The following is a 17,485-nucleotide window of genomic DNA, read 5'->3' as shown; positions in this document are numbered from 1 at the left end:
GGTTTCCTGCCAGCCGGACATGGGTGGCACCGACGGAGGAGGGGGATCTGCCCAGTTGATTCTGTGTTCTTCCAGTTCCTGGCTTCAGGATCACAAATGAAAGGCAGGTGAGATTATACTTCTATTATTTTCTAATGATTCGATCTGTAGTGTTGTCCTTCTGTCTGTCCCTGTCTCTTTGTGTGTCCCCGTTGACAATTCTTTCTGTTAGCTATGTTGCTGACATTACCATGGGCTTCATCCAAGTCCAAAAAACTATGTCAGTGGGAAACACTCTCTCCTCTCTGCTTTTCTCCTTTCCTGAAGGCCAGCCTCTTTGCACTGTCTGTGCGACTATCAGCCTGCTGAGCCCATATCCGTCACTGGGCCACAGCTAGAGAGAGAGGGGGGGGGGAGGCCCTAGAGGCTTAACAACTCGTTTTGAACTTCTCTCTCTCTCTCTCTCTCTCTCTCTCTTTCTCCCACTCACTATCCTCCCTCCCCCCTTTTCTTCTCTTTCTTCCTTTCTCTCCTTTTAATTCTGAGTCACACAATAGGTTTCCCCGGTTTGCTTCTGCCCGGAGGAAAAGAGAGGGGATACGGTTTCCTCGACAATGGAAATTCAATCAGGAAACGGAGAGGACGTGGTGAGTGGCGAGTCACTGCCGACCCCGGGCTCTGTTTCCTCCTCGTCGTATCTCCCTGGCCCTCAGGCAGAGGCCGCAGACGACCGAGTGCTCCGGGAGGACCCGCTCACTGCTAAGACCATCGAGAGGTTTGACATCCCCTTGAGCAGCCTGAAGAGAATGTTTGAGAACCCCTCTGGACCAGACAACACAGTAAGTGCCCTGGCAGCTCGCTTTTGTGTGAAATAAATCTTCTATTAAAACAGTGTGCCAACTCACTGTGAGGCGGAGCGCTTTGTAGATGGACAGAACTATAAAAAAATAAAATAAAACTGCTGACGGGTAATTATCTCATACATTTCCTGTGAGAAATTGAACTCAACTTTTTATGCTTTTCTGTGCTTCTGAGGAAAGTTTTTAAGTGGTTTGAGTGTCTATTTTTCTACCTGTACTTTCCGGTGAACATTGAGTGGTGTCAGTATCAATGGGGACGGGTCTGGTGACCATTGGCATTGCTCAGCTTTTAGAATATCAGCTCGGCTGCTTGTTTAAGTGTTTCGTTTCCACTCAATACCATGACCAAGTGTACTCTACTGGTTGCAATTTGAGATCCTGTGGGAAGCCTTATGTGTAACCACTGGCAAAAAAATGAATCCTGGCACAGCACCTATTTTTTGGATTTTGTCCCCACTTTTAATTACGTTTAGTTTTCACAGCCAGAGAGTTCACTCTTCAAAGTTAGACGGATGGTTTAAATTGGTGAGATGGAACAAGATGAAATGAAAGTGAAATGTGTTTTATAGTACAGTGAATTTTGCATGGCCCAGTGGTTAGCAGTTAGAACAAGAAGGATGAAGCTCTACCACTTGCAGCATCTTCTGACCAGACATATTGTGTTGGTATGTATCTTGGGGGGAAAAATCTGAAAGCCAGAGAAATATGATTCAGGCTTTGGCAAAGGATTTTCCAAAAGTTTGTTGATGCAGGTGAAAGCGATTACTTTTTCCCTTTTTGCTGAAGTTGAGGGTGATTGACTCATCGCCTGGTTTTCCTTCGCGCTACAGCTGGCTGCTTCCCGAGGAAAATTTAAGACACTTGGGAGCAAAACAGGCTCATTTTGGGGAGATCATCGTCGTGCAGCCAAACGTCCGCCGGTGAGAAAACGGTTTTAATATCACGCTGGTGTCAGCCGGTGTTACTAGACCCCGGAGTATTTCCATATACCATATAATCTGCTGCAGAGGCTGCATCGTTTTGCCAGAACGTTGGGTCTGACCCTAAACTGGGTTCCCGGGTTTTTCCCAAGTTCCATCTTTGCAAAGAAAAGAAAACAATCGATTGGACCACTCAACTTCCCCGTTGCCCCTTTCGCTCTTATTCCGGCGAAGCGGCGTTCAGCACCCACGGGTGGGATAATGCATAGAAGTTGCATGAACTTGAATGAAACGCCGCGTCCAACTCAGTCACAGCGTTTAGTTCCACAGTCATCCCCCAGTTCTGCAGTTCTCAGTGGGGCCTCGACACAGTCTCCCAGCTGCACTGACTCTGTAATCTGTCGGCCGTGAGGTAAAACCTGCAGGTGGCACATTCTGCCTGTGTAGTCCAGTGCCGTTCACAGGCAGTATGGTTATTCGACACTGTGTTATTTGAGGCCTATTCCCGGTGCTTTATGGTTATGCTGGATTTTAAATATAACCCTGTAATTGGTATGTCTGCTGTAGCGGAGAGCAGTGTGGCACAAGGCCTTTAGGCACATGCGGCCCGCCACCAACCAGATGGAAGTGCAGCTGAGATGTGGACTGGGCCCTTCAGCCTTATTTAATATGGATCTGTGGGTTCTGGTGTTTCCCTCAGATCACAAAGGACAAAAAAGAAGGTCGGACAAGAAAAAAATGATTAGAGGCCCAGCTGGGAATCTTTATGTTAGGTCGTTTTTATTACATTCTTAGCCGAGCGATTAAAAAAAAGCCAATTTACCAAACGCTTAATCAGCATTATTCTGTGAGTTGGGGGGGGGGGGGGACTTAAGAAAGATAAACAAATCTTTTGCTAATTTGTGAATGTATGTCCACTTGTTCAACTCCGCTCAGTGTGATCGGAATTTATTAAAAGTGTGTTAATTTAATTCTGTTATTGACTTTGGAAATAACCCTGTAACTTTCTTCAGCCATCTGCCCAAAGGTTTAGCAGAGTCAGAATTAAATTTCAACAGGTTGCCTTCAAATTACGTGTTGAATCAACAAACTCTCCTCAGTGAGCTGAATTTGAACAAGCTTGTAGAGTCAAAATGACAAATGGATGTTCCTTAAAAACCATACAAACCCTCGGTTAGAGCATTTCCCAGCATGCTCTTTTCTGTGTTTATTCAGAATTGTAAATTTTAATATCAGCCTTTTTGCATTTATATTGGTTAATTAATCATGTACTGTGCAAACATACAGTTCATTAATATTTCTATAGGGATCCAATCTGTTAGTGTTTAGAGTTTGCTCACCTGTTACCTAGATGAAAGTTTCCAGTTTAGTTGATTTAGGTTGTCTCAGTTATCAATCTTCCATACCTCAGCAGTCATTCTCAGTTAGCATTCTCCAGTGTCTGAATTCCAATGTAATTCTAAGCTCTTAAAACACACCAGTGTCCCGTCCCCCTGTCCCCCTCCCCAAGGGACCCACTGAACACCTGAACCTCATTTTGGTTGCCATCGTGATTTCTGGAGGTATCTCACACAGTAAGACACAGAGTGAGGTCACGTGTAGAGAGGTGAGATCCAGTTTTTCCAAAAAAAGTGGGATTTTGGAGGAGCTTGGCAATTTCAATGGAGTGATCAATGACAATGGAGTTCTTCTTTCATCTTAAAGAACTGCCAGCTTAACATCAGAATCCATGGAGAGGAAAGGAGACAGGCTGGAATGAAGGCTGGGGTGGGAGAGGGAGTCAAGATGGGAAAGGACATTTTCCCAGATGACTGCTTCGTTGGGAGCACAACACTGCATGGATGCCAAAGATCTTAAAGATGCAATCTTTCACAGACATTCTTTGGCTCAGAATAAACGGCCTGTGTCTCAAATACACAGTAAATACATCATCTTGTAGTGAGTGAAATGTTGTATTTCAGGGAAAGCCACGTCTCGTTAACTATGTTTAGACTAGCCTGGTTAGACACAGTGGAAGAAAGCCATAACAACTACTTGTATTGCTATCCAAGCTGATGACTCAGTCCTTCCTCTATTTCTTCGGTCAATTGCAGTTTTCATTCTACCATACACAGTGCAATTCATTCTTTCTTCTGCATGTCTTATTTTTTAAGAAAGTACATTTCAACAAAAAAACCCTGCCATGTGTGTATGATTTTGTGAACACTGCTGATCAGGGCAGTAGCTAAAATGGGGGAAAGGTGGATTTTGCCCACTGTGGGGGGGCCCACTGATCAACATACTATCAATGCCGTCCATACGTGAAGGGGCCTGGGCATGTACCTTTTCAGGGGGCCCAGGATTCCTGGCAACCGCCCTGCTGATGATGCTCATCACTGTAAAATGCATCCCTGACCTGATACGCCCTGACCTTTCTATCTGAAACTGCATTCCCGATGAATGTCCATCAAATGTCCTTTCATTTTCCTCTACCGAAGGTGTACCTCCGGTTTCTGCTATATTTAAATATCCCTTTACAACATTTCAGGAGAGAGTGCATGGAGCCCAGGGTCACGTAGAGTCGTGAGCGCTCAAAAGGCAGCTAGTAAAAGATGTCTGCGGCCCGCCGTAAAACACGACCCAGCCGCCGGCCTCATCTGTAGGCTTGGTAATACATACTTAATGAAACATCCGCATTCTCTGTGGGATTTCTTTAAATTATGTATAGGGTGGAATGCCTCGGATGCCACCGGGAGGTCAGACATGATCGTGAACAATGGATCATGGCCGGGCAACGCTGGGCGAGTACTGCCAAAACTGATTCCGTCGAATGAGGAGTACGTGCTACATGTCCGTTAGCCGCAGATGTTAAGCAACGCACCGGTGTATGCCTGGAGAGGAGGGATTGTTTTTCCGCTCAAGCAGACCAGCTGACTGGCTGACAGCTTTTCCTTCGTAGCCCTGTAAGGATACATTCTTTATGAATGCCGTAGTGGTTTAAGTCAATCCATAAAAGATAAATGTCAAAACAGGTGGGACTCTGAAACAGCTAGTCTGACAAATTGAACGGAGCCAAACTCAAACAGGAAACTAGGGGTTGGTTGTCACAGGGGTCATCTGTCACAGTGCTTAGCAGGGTCCATGGGGTGATTCCAGGGCTGTGATGTATGTCCTTCATGGCCTCACCGCAGTGATCAGGGGAGGTGAGGCTACCCCCTGGTGGTGACCCCACGAAACTACTTGGTGTTTCCTGACTCACTGTGTCCCTGGACCAACAGGAACCTGTGGACCAATGGTCTATTACTCTACCTCTGTCTCTTTTCAGTAGTCTTTTTCCAAAGCAACTTATTGGTGGTGTAGTGCATTAGTGTTTTGTTCTCTGTGTGTTGTTGTGTTACAATACTCATGTTTTGGCTGCTCTTTGGACGCCTCCATGACTGGCACTACAGTGAAACATGCGTCACAGTCCCTATGTTTAGCGTTTCCCTGATTGCTCCCCATTCAACGGGGTTCCATTTCCATGGCAATGCGAGTTCAGACAGAGTCTAGGATGTGACAGTCCCATTTTAACCATTAGATAACCTGTGTTTTATTTGACCTATGTTTGCGTCTGGTTTGGCGGGGGATTGTAAACGTATTGCAAACGGCACACTATACACCTACCCGTTCAAATGTCTTCTTTTTTTTCCCTCCCAAAATAGTCAAGACCCATCTATTATTCAGAAACGGCAGTGTGTGCCGGCAGGTTTTTCAACGTATTTGTCTCCGTTTCCCATCGGTTAGATTTGCAAGGTTTTTATAGGCATTTATAAAAAAAAATTAGGCCTATTAATAAGCTCACATTCCTTTGGGAAGAACCCTGCAGTGGGATCTCAGTCATTCTCTATGCGGTCAATTTAGGTCAGAATCTCAAACCACTGAGGTGAGAGGCATTTCTGCATTTTCTATTTGTGAAGGTTGATATATGAATTGTCTTACTTGTTACATGTATGAAAAGTTGAATGATGGAATTATTCATTCATATTTACTCTTGTTGAAAAGAGGAAAAGAAGAGCTTTATTTCATGTCTATTTTTGGTGTTCTAAGTCAAATCTTGTTAATGAGCATTGAGGGGAAGTGGGGGGATGATTGTCACATTGATGTTCGGGATGCTTGTCACCATCTGAAAGCCATTCCTACTATAATGATGCAGTAATCTAGAGCATGTTGAGTTTAATTTAAACACATTACATCTGTGGCCAGTAAAGTGGACACAACAGCACAATAGAGAAGAGTACAGTCAAGTTCATGACAATACTTTACATAAAACTGCAGTACAGAACAGTAGAGTATAGTTCAGTAAAGAAAAATACAATACAGAACAGTAGAGCACAGTTCAGTACATTATAGTAAAGAAAAGTGCAATACAGCACAGTAGAATTCAGTAGAGCACATTTATAATCCAGATTTGGTCCAGTCAACTCCAGCTTGTTAAAACTGAGAGCCAGCAACATTTAGGATGTAGACTGCACACAGGTCATCTCATTATGGTGTCTCTTGTAGAGAGGTACTCCTAACACTGGCACAATCCAATCAATGCGAAGGACAACCTTTGTGATCCTTTCTTAAGAACTCCTGTCACTCTCTTACTCTCTCACACAGACACACTCGCACGAACACACACCAATTTCGGGTTTGCAAAACCCTTCCGTGTTTTAAAGGCAGCAACGGTTGAGACGGCTCAAATGTGCTAACAACAAAATGTTGCTTTATCTTAACATGACTATTTTACTGGATTAGGAGCAACAAACTCAAAGCAGATTTCTCTCTCTAATACTTTGTAAATGGGTTCAATTTACAGAAACGTAAAATAGAAAATACTGGAACACCCAAGCCCTTTCTATGACAATCAGCCGTGCTTTGGACTCGCTGGGACTGGAGACTGTTCTGGACTTTGACCCAGACTGGCCCAAATATTCACCCATAGAACATCATGTCTACATCTACATTTCTGTCCAAAACACGAAGACAACCCAAAACGTTATTTAATCAGGGGGGTAGTGATATCTACTAAGGCTGCACACTCCCACTAGGGTTTCAGTCTGCAGCTGGGATGTATCAGGATGTGGTAGGATTCTGGCTTAAAACACTGACCGTCACGGCTGGCTTGTAGACGTGTAAATCACCAAACCGTTTGGCTGGTGTCATAGTGCTGATACCTTGTTGATACCTTGTTGACTAAGCTAGCCTGATAGATGGAGATGGGCCAGTGGGGCGTAGCGGCACCACACATATTTTGGTGAAACGAGCTGTAAAGGAGGACGACACCCCTTGTAATGTAGACTGGTTTGTCTTTGGTGTCCCTGGCTAGTCTTTGGTGTCCCTGGCTAGTCTGTGGTGTCCCTTCATGACGTTCAGCAGCTGAGCTACAACCTTTCAAACCGTTTCTGTAAAGAAGTTTCATGTGGGCTTAGGCTGGCAGACACACAGCTCCAATGGGTGTTTGACTAGTCACACTCTCACCTATGTCCTTCCCACTGTCTCTTTATCAATAAAATCATAACATAGACAAACACATGGGGGGGGGGGGGGGGCGGGGGTGTTCAGACAGTGTGTGCCATGCATCCCTGTTGCCCCCACGGCGAGTTTCACTCAGAGGCACACCGTGACCCGTCCTGTCTCCGTCCTGTCATTTCACCAGGACGGTATTCCTCGTGGTTTGTTTCTGGATGTCCTACCGGGGGCCCTCGGAGACGGACGGTCCGGACCACGCGCACGCCAAACACGCCGACGGTGGCGGCTGATGTCACGGGGTAGCTTTCAGGGTGACACATCCCAAAGGCCAGTCGAATACTCACTCATGCTGTCTGCACACATTCGGGTGATGGCCTTAGCGGTTGGGAATGTGAGGGTGTAGTTCTATTTTCGAGACTCCGGGAGCTTTGGTGTAATATTAGCCAGTGGGATTAAAGTTAGAGCTCGGGAACTAGAAAGTGCTCCCTGAAAGTATTGCCCTGTTGCACTCGACGGAGGCCATTTTGTATGACTTCACATCCTACACATTTCTATGATACGTTAAGACTCACAGGTCCGGTGAAAATATACGAAACTATAGTAATAACGCGCTATATTATAACAAACTTGTGAACACGGAATGTTCCGGAATGTAGGCCTAACTTTAAGCAGCTCCCTAGGGTGCCACGGTACCTCTTGTAGTTGTTGAACGGATCACAGAAGCACACTTTACTTGCACGTTTATGGAGGCTTTGGAACTGTGCTTAGAATATACTGTACTATAGCTTTACTGTACTTGTGATGAATCATCCACTGACTCGGCACTTGAGACTGCAACGTGCGACGCATTGAGCGTGGGCTGTTTGCATCATGCGCATACACGTCGCCCGTGGTGCTCAGGGTTTGTCGCTGCGTTTACGCTTTCGGAAGTGCTAATTCGCAAATGTCATGTTGACATTCAGGTTCTGGTATGCACGCGCACACACGCACAGACACACACACACACACACACACACACACACAAACCGAACTCGCTCCATTGTTCCAGTCTTGTTTGGCGCTGCCCTCATAGCTCAGCGGCTCGTATAATTCCATCAACTCAATTATACCTCCACCTCAGAAAAAGGAATTCCACTGGCGTTCTCCCTGCTACGCTCATTACACACGTTCCTCTCCAGCTGTTTACCGTATTCCTTATCACCCCCCCCCCCCCCCCTCCCACCACCACTTCTACCGCCGCTGGAACGATGTCTCCCCCTGGGCCTTATCTCCCCCACCCCGAAGGCAACGACGACACGCGGGGCAGCGTCGGGAGCACGCGCACTAGCTGATCGCTGCGCGGCCGCGGACGGCACGCTTTAATCATTTACGTGGAGACAAATAAGGCGGTGTTATCCACGACGTCCCCTCACACATACCTGGCTGCTAAGGGGATGGTTGCCATGGTGAAACCCTTCTGTGTAACGGAGGAGCTTTTTTTTTCTTCCCGTATTTTTATATAGAGAACGGTGTTCTGCCTGACATCCTTGACGGTTTAATTGTTAACTGCAGCTCAGTTAAGGGGAGGGAGGTCAAACCATCTTAGCATACATTCACAGTTGCCTGTTTAGTTTTTCTTACTGTCTAAAACCCCCCAAAAACATACTGTTCTGGCCCATATCCACAAAATACACATCAGCATTGAGCCCGAATCAGCTTATGTCAAAAGTAAATGACTGGAAATTGAGAGGGTAAAGTTCTGGAAGTGTCTGGTTTAGACCCGTCGTTTGTACATATAAATAGTGTCAAATAGAGTTGGCAGCACTCAGCGAACACAAGAAGGCTGAGGAACCTGATGAAAGAGAGTGAAACATGATTTGCATCCATTACGCATAGATCCAGTGGGAAGAGAGAGATAAAGTTAAATGGCGTAGTCAGAGAAACAGAGCAAGAGTGATAGAAAGAGATTATGAGGCAGATAGTGAGGCAGGAAGAGTGAGAGTCACTCAGGGAGACATACAAAGAAATAGGAAGACAAAGAGAGCCGTTGAAACTGTTACGTTGTTTCTGAGGACTGTGTTTCCTAAACGAACTCTCTGTGGTGAAACACAATGAGTACATTTCACATTCATGTTGACTTGTTGTACTTAACCCTCTGTCCCTGACCCTGTCTCTAAATACACCTCTCAAGAATTTTCAGTGGAACAGATGATTATCTAACAATGTTCTTTCAATGCGGAGTACTTCCTGCTACACCCACCACAGGTCCAGTGTAAACTAGCCTACACGGATCGATAATGACCCGGAGCCGTTCAGGGATTGGGACATAGTGTTTGACTCTAGCTGGGGCTTTTCTTGGTCTGGAAAACTGCTAGGATGTGCCTGGTGTGCAGAACAGTCCTCTTTACACATGAAACACATGGCACTTCTGTCTGGCTTTCTGTTTGTCTAGCTCACACTGCTGTTTAGCGTTTGTGTGTGCATCTGGCCTGGCCAGACAGATGCGTTTAATCACCCTCAAAAACCAGCTTGGTGATGTCGCAACCAAGCTGGGCACACTCCATCATGACTGTTTCTCTATGTTTATCTGTTTGCAATCTGTCTTTGTTTATCTCTGGTCAGTGTGTCTTTGTCTTTCTATCTCTGATCAGTGTCTGTTTGTCTCTTTATCTCTGGTCAGTGTGTCTTTGTCTTTCAATCTCTGATCAGTCTCTGTTTGTCTCTTTATCTCTGGTCAGTGTGTCTTTGTCTTTCTATCTCTGATCAGTGTCTGTATGTCTCTTTATCTCTGGTCAGTGTGTCTTTGTCTTTCTATCTCTGATCAGTCTCTGTTTGTCTCTTTATCTCTGGTCAGTGTGTCTTTGTCTCTATATCTGTTCAGTCTGTCTTTGTTTCTCCATCTCTGTTCAGTCTGTCTTTATCTCTCTATATCTGTTCAGTCTGTCTTTGTTTCTCCATCTCTGTTCAGTCTGTCTTTATCTCTCTGTACATGTTCCCCTGTCTTTGTTGTTCCTGTCCCTATCTCTGTTTTAGCCACATCTCTCCGTCTTAGCCACATCGCTCTGTTTTAGCCACATCGCTCTGTCTTCTCCCTCTCCCTTTTTGTGTCCCCCTTCCTCTCACCAGCATTCACTCTCAGTCCGTCTCACCCCTACTCTCACCTCCTTCTGTCTAGCCTCTCTGCGACTCTTTTGTGAGTGTTGGCTTGAGAGGGCTTGAAATATTGATTTGGGTGGATCTCAGTGTGCTGGAGCTTACTAATAATGACCACAGTCAATATACGAAATCGTGCTGTACAAAATCGTTCATGGCAAACTATTGGATTGTGGGGAGAGCTTATTGTATTGGATGCAAACAAATGACTACAAGGAAAGAGACACTCCTGCCAAGGTCTGGATGAGACTCTGGAGTCTGTGTAGTTCTCCTGGATGACTTTCAAACACGGAAAGCATCTGCTGCTTAAGCAAAAGCTTCCAAACCAGAAACTAAATCTGTAGAGGACAGGAAAGTCCAATCCATCTTCAGGTACATGGTCCACGGTACAGCACTTCTGTGGTGCTGGAAGTCAATACATTGTCTCCGTTGGGTAAGACAGAACATTGTCTCCGTTAGGTAAGACAGAACATTGTCTCCGTTAGGTAAGACAGAACATTGTCTCCGTTAGGTAAGACAGAACATTGTCTCCGTTAGGTAAGACAGAACATTGGTTTAGGATCCCTCTAACAGAAGGACAGATGCCTTATGGTCTGTCTCTGTGGTGTTTATCCATCCTCTCTGTGAGTCATCTTTAAACCTTGGCCGCGTCGTGTTGCGCCAGAAAAGCAATAAGGCGGCTTTCTCAACATGTGGACCCCAATCCAGGAGACAGCAGGCTTGGTGGTCTGGGAGTGAGTGAGTGTGTGTGTGTGTGTGTGTGTCATGTAATTTAAAACAAACATTTCCTCCAAGTGGTGACTCGGTCACTGTGAGTTGCCTTTTACCTCAGCAACCCCAACTAGTCCTTTGCCCAGCAGTCGGAGGGAGGGATCTTCCACAGGCACTATGACGCGCTGACCTAGGTTGTAGCTTGCAGAGTAATGCAGTCTGTGACCGACGGAAAACAACAGATCGCATTGTCACCCCCTGATCTGCGCCGTGGGACGGACCAAATGTCAATGACGCCGTTTAACCCTGACTAGTTTCCCCATCAGCCATGGCGTTGGGCTGGACCACTGCACCTGCTGCCTTTACAGTATTAATGTCGCGGATGAAACAGCCGCGGACGGGTGGCATTTATTTCATTAGTGAGACGCACTTAAGAGGATCAAGTCTTTTTTTTCGGAGGATTATCTCCGCAGCCGATGGCTAATAGACAGAACTCCTGAAGCACGTACCTTATTAACAATGTCAGTCTGTCGCGAGGGGTGGGGGGCTGGGGGGCCGGGGGGAGCAATTCCCTAAGCTGGCCTAGAAGCTGCTGGAAAGACATTGGGAACATATGGAGGAGGACCGGAGCTGGTTTTATGACAGCGAGCTCCGGGAGAAATAGCAGTCCCGACCGTCATATATCAGATCCCCATTTTTCTTCGGGACTGGAGATGCCGAGGCGTGTTAGCGGAGACGAGCAGAAAAACACCCTGTTTCGAGCTGGAGCAACGGTTGAGAGCTCAGAGTGGAATGTCTTCACCACAGAGGACCTCAAGCCTGGGGCCCTGTCCAATGAAATCAGTGAAAATATACCACCTGCTGTGAAATAATGTGCACCTGGATTCTTGTACACAAGCTGCTTGTAGTGGAGTGTTATTATTTACAGGAGACATTACTCCAAAGTCCCCCTGGAGGATTAAATCCCAGCACAGTATTCGTTTTACCGGGGGAGGTCGGGTAGTATAATTACGTGCGCAAATCACAACATCTGTAATTTTAATCCCGTCTGAATCCCCATGCCAGCCATTTTCACGGCAGAGTTATAATGCCAGATAGAAATACCTCCGGTTTTCCACTGACTCTGAAGTCCTCCGGTAACACCACTCCCCACCGCTTCCAAATAAACCTATCTGTGCTTTGTTAGACATTTCGGATTTTGACGGGTGCTGCTAATGTGTCAGGAGGACAGTGGCTGATTTGAAAAATGTATTCTTTAAAAGAAGTGCTTTTTATATTGATGGACTTCTTTCAGAGTAAATTATTTTATTCACAGTCTACTACTTTATTCAGGGCTATCCAAAATGACAAAATGTATAAATGCTTTAATATTTTTAAAGGTCTGAGTGAATTGTGCCACATATTTGGAGAGGTGTCGTGGGGCTGCAATGATGATGTCCTCAGGGAGGAATAAGCGTTAGCCGCTTTGCCTAGAGACCGAAAAAGAAAACACTTGCCGGGTCAGGGATTCAATCAAGCAGCCTTTTGGTTACTGGTCAGATATTCTAACCGCTAGACCACCTAATTAAATGAAAGACTTGCTCCTATGAAGAAAATCACAAGCTTGCTTTCTCTCCCATTAAGATCACACGTCCTCAACTGGAACACTCTCATAATTCCTTCAGAAGCCAATCTCCAACACGTACCTGTGTAGGCTGTTATTGTTTGGACTTGTGGAAATACGTCCACGTACAGAAAATAAACCCTCCAGGTTTTCCATTACGACGGTTCATTCACCCGAGAGAAAAATAAGCAATCACAAGGTTCAGGTCTGTAAAGACACATTTACATAAATAACAGAATTAACAGATATTCTGGGTAAGAAACTTATTTTGGTAGTACCAGCCTCCAGTGATTTGGGCTTCAGGTGGATGGATCTCAGGTCTCTAGCCTAACACTCCAAACCCCCCCACCCCCCCATAGCATCAATCCCCAGTTCGCAGACACACATTATTTTCACGTTATTCCCTAACAGGAGACAAAAACAGGTTTCACAGAAGTGCTTACTGTTGAAGAGTCTGTCGAGACCAAGAGCGGGACGCTCACATTGCACGGAGCATTTGCTTTGAGGTTTGCTCCGTTAGTCACCTTCTGCCATCGCAGGAGACTAAGGATCTCAACAGATCTCAACACTGTTCTGAGGCCCGCCGGCAGCTAACTCACATAATCACAGCGTTAGAAAAATGTGTCAGCTGTGTGGCTGCTGCTGCGTTGCCTTCGACCAAGCTTTCACAAGCCGTCCTTCTCACGGACATGTCCTTCAAAATACTAGGTGTGTGTGCTTGTGTGATTTTTGTCCCAAATTTGCCTCAAAAACTTGTTTCTTTGATTGTGAGTCTAAATAGAAAATGCCACGGGGGAGAACATTTGACTTGCAAATAGTTTTTTTGGTAAACAACACGTACTGTAGGTTTGTGTTTGTTGCTAGCAGAGCTGATTTGCAAGAGGCATGTTTCATTTTCTGGTTTCACATTGGACAAAAACGCTTCAGGAGTCCCAAGATTATGTGCCTCAAGGACGAGCCAATTACAAAAACACTTTTTGTATTATATTATGGCATTTTGTCTTACACAGCGGTTGAATTCCTAGAATTCTGTTGAAGACGATATGCCTTAAGATGTTACACACACACACACACACACACACACACAGAGTTAGCTAATTGAAATTCACTGAAGTGTGTTGTTTTCTGTAACTTTCCGGTCTACGCCTGTTTTGCACGTTGCAGTGAAGGTCGTCAGTGTTTGCCCTGTAAGTTCACAGTTCTGTTTGTCCTCCAGCCAACAGACATCTTTGCGTTCCATCACCCGTTTCGCAATGTTCCACTGTTGGCAAGGGATTCTGTGACAAACAAAATAACACCATACCAGGTGTATAATTTGTCAGACTTCTTGTGCGTGCGTGAGTGTGTGTGTGTGAGGTTTTTGCATTATGACCTTGTGCTATTGCCTGTATCTCGATCTCCACCACCCCGTTCTGGGAAACCAAAGGTGTTTCCTGCGATACTGTGCTCACCGCCCCCCTGCCCCCCCCCCCCCCCCCCCTCCTTCCATCTCTTTCCCTAACCAGGAAGTGAGAGCCATACAGTCCACCCTGTCCAGAAGAGCCCCAGCCAGTAACTCTCAGGTGCAGCAGAGGAGGGACCATTCACCTGGAAAGAAGATGGCTTCATCTCAAGACCCCATTCCCTGTAAGTACTATACATAACTACACGTGACTAAACATGACTATACATGAATACACATACCTATACATAACAATTCATAACCTCTCACACATTCATTCCTTCCTGAGGACTGTTCCTTCAGCACAACCTGGCGTTCACAGCTTTTCGAATATCAAAATGTCCACTTGTGTAGCTCCAGAATGCGATGCTTGTGTGTTTATTTGGTGGAAATATCAGAAGACATGCTTGTGTGTGCTGAGGATGTGCTTAAGCATCGTGCGAGGGATCCAGTCCACCTTGGGAATGGATTGTCAGGCAGACAGAGTGCCGTTCAGGGCAGAAAATTAGCAACCAGATATAAACCTAGTGCTTCCATTACTGTGATGGGGAAGCTGCCAAGTGGTTGCGTTATGTGTTGTCCTTTTAGTGCTACAGGGTAAAGTGTTGCATTTCCATGTTTTCATTGGAAAGGTCCTTAGAGATAAATCGTCTTGGAGCGCTCAGTAAACTGTTTCACTGTAAATGATTTACATGTGTGGAGACCAACCAAGGACATGAACTAAGAGGGGAGTGAGATCCAGTTCACATGGTGAAGTGAAGAGTTAAATGACTACGTTTGAGGTGAAGGAGTTGAACGACTGAGGTTGAAGTGAAGGAGTTAAACCTCTATGGGTGAAGTGGAAGCAGATGTCTATAGATAGTGAGGTTATAGTTAGGGTTTAGGTTAGTTATCACAGTGACAGTTAAGGTCAGGGTTTAGGTTAGTTATCACAGTGAGGGTTAAGGTCAGGGTTTAGGTTAGTTATCACAGTGAGGGTTAAGGTCAGGGTTTAGGTTAGTTATCACAGTGAGGGTTAAGGTCAGGGTTTAGGTTAGTTATCACAGTGAGGGTTAAGGTCAGGGTTTAGGTTAGTTATCACAGTGAGTGTTAAGGTCAGGGTTTAGGTTAGTTATCACAGTGAGGGTTAAGGTCAGGGTTTAGGTTAGTTATCACAGTGAGGGTTAAGGTCAGGGTTTAGGTTAGTTATCACAGTGAGGGTTAAGGTCAGGGTTTAGGTTAGTTATCACAGTGAGGGTTAAGGTCAGGGTTTAGGTTAGTTATCACAGTGAGGGTTAAGGTCAGGGTTTAGGTTAGTTATCACAGTGAGGGTTAAGGTCAGGGTTTAGGTTAGTTATCACAGTGAGGGTTAAGGTCAGGGTTTAGGTTAGTTATCACAGTGAGGGTTAAGGTCAGGGTTTAGGTTAGTTATCACAGTGAGGGTTAAGGTCAGGGTTTAGGTTAGTTATCACAGTGAGGGTTAAGGTCAGGGTTTAGGTTAGTTATCACAGTGAGGGTTAAGGTCAGGGGGCCGTAGCCACATTACCTAAGTCTAAGGTTAATTGCTAGGAAATGTGCGGGAAAAAGCGATGTTCCTGGAAGCAATCTACCGGTCAATAGCTTGGCTTTTTATGTTTGTGGATAGAATGCCCTTTTCTTTAAAAAAAACATCAACTTGCTCTTCCATAATTGACCGCAAAGTGTATCCGATCAGCACTGTTGACGTCAGTCCCCCATGCTGCTGACAACCTGTCGGAGCCATCTGGCAGAGCTCGGTTTACCAAACTTTTAGCGGATTGTGTTGGTTAACAAGGGGACACATCCTCCTGGTACAGGGATCTACGTTTCCAGCCTAGTCACTGAGGATCCTTGAGTGTGTGGATCTTATGCGTTGAGAATGCTGCCAACATCCATTTGTTCCACTTTTCTTCTGTCTCTCCGTGGATTCAGGCAAACAACTTGTCAAAGTCGGCGGCTTAACCGGCCGACCCGCCATCTCCGTTTTTAAGTCATGTGTATATAGACCTTTCATCTGCCTGGACAAACGTCAGAAATCCATGTCGATATGTGGTGATTTCGGAGCAAGAGTGCGCTCAAGTGTGAGAGTGGTTTCAGCGGAATTGTGTTGACAACTCACGGGTGTGTTAGCGGTCTTTGTTGAAATTGCACGCAATTCAGTCTCGAGGACAACAAATAAAAATTTTCACACACACACACACACACACACACACACACATACAAAGACATTACACCCAGTGTCACCCTCAAATTTGCTGTCGGTCATATGAAACTCTTTGCCCACCATAAATCACTGTGTTGCTTAAGCTGGAAGCCTCTGGCCTCTGTTGACCGGTGTGGCTGTGACGTGATGGGGACTGACGAGAGTTGACTGATCGACAGAGTCATGTTGGTGACAGCGCCATGTGATCTACCACGTAGACTGGGTGGCATAGGGACCCAAGGAGGTCTTTGTCCAAAGCCACCGCGGTGAATCAAGTCCTGCAAAATGACACGCTGGGCTTTTGTGCTTTAAAACAGGCACCAGTGTGACCCACAAAACCAGCATGCTTTGGCTTTTAAATAGATGTCCTTGTTTACAACGTCTCTTGGGTATCCCACCTCACCCTGGGTCTGGTTTCGTAGAGTGCACACACCTGTGGGTCCAAACGCCATTTTTGTGCAGTTTCTAATGTTCACGGTCAAAGTATGTTTTGAGGTGTGTTTTGTATGCTAGATACAGTCAAAACCGTAGTGATGTTTTGTTGGGCAAAATAGTACCCGGGGATGTGTTCTGCTGAGGTAAGTCTCACTTAATACTATTACCTAAAGGGAAATTTGTTTGAGGATTTCACACAAATAAAGGCTGTTGGAGGAGCTTAGGGATATCATCTTGAATTGGAAATTGGAGTTACAGTCATTCAGATTGACGTATTTCTCCCCAGTGTTTCTCTTGGGGCTTTTTGAAACTAAAAAAGTTCACATCCTCCCATTACCTTCCATTAAGTGTTATTATCCCACAGACCCAGGGCGCTTGGGTATTTTATTTAGGAATGCACAACCCCAGGCAGCAGAAGCAACACAAAACTATTAAACCGCTATTGTCCATAGACTAAACGGTGAGCAGAAAAGTTGCCTCGAAAATAAATCTACTTAAAATGGGCCTTAAAAAATGATTACTGGACTTTGGAATCACGTTCATTATTAACCCTTTGAAGGCCTGCAGGCGTTAGATAGCTGATAAACTGCACGTACATGTTCTCCACCATACACTCTAAGATATTCTGGGCAAGTTTATTTACACTCTGGGAACAGGAAATGTGTGTGCAATTTCAGAGGGATTATCAGAGCGACGCAGGTTCCTACATCCCCAGATAACAAAGCTTTTCTT

The 17,485-nt window shown here is 45.4% G+C and overlaps 1 protein-coding gene across 2 annotated transcripts in view; it reads left to right on the top strand.

The window, feature by feature from the left end:
* The first annotated feature begins 27 nt into the window (after window positions 1–27).
* Window positions 28–17,485, top strand: part of LOC105019999 (xin actin-binding repeat-containing protein 2) — a 43,439-nt gene continuing 25,981 nt past the window's right edge. The window contains exons 1-3 of one of the 2 annotated variants that reach the window (XM_010886612.3): window positions 28–107; window positions 537–818; window positions 14,183–14,303. In XM_010886612.3, coding sequence (XP_010884914.2) covers window positions 594–818; window positions 14,183–14,303 — 346 coding nt within the window. In that variant the 5' untranslated portion in view covers window positions 28–107; window positions 537–593. The remainder of the gene's footprint in view (window positions 108–536; window positions 819–14,182; window positions 14,304–17,485) is intronic. The other variant, XM_020042281.2, reaches the window with a different exon arrangement.

Source organism: Esox lucius, chromosome 22, assembly GCF_011004845.1.
Source record: "Esox lucius isolate fEsoLuc1 chromosome 22, fEsoLuc1.pri, whole genome shotgun sequence".
In the NCBI taxonomy this organism is placed as follows: Eukaryota; Metazoa; Chordata; class Actinopteri; order Esociformes; family Esocidae; genus Esox; species Esox lucius.
Note: the sequence above shows the minus strand (reverse complement) of the source record. Positions and strands in the feature narration are given on the sequence as shown.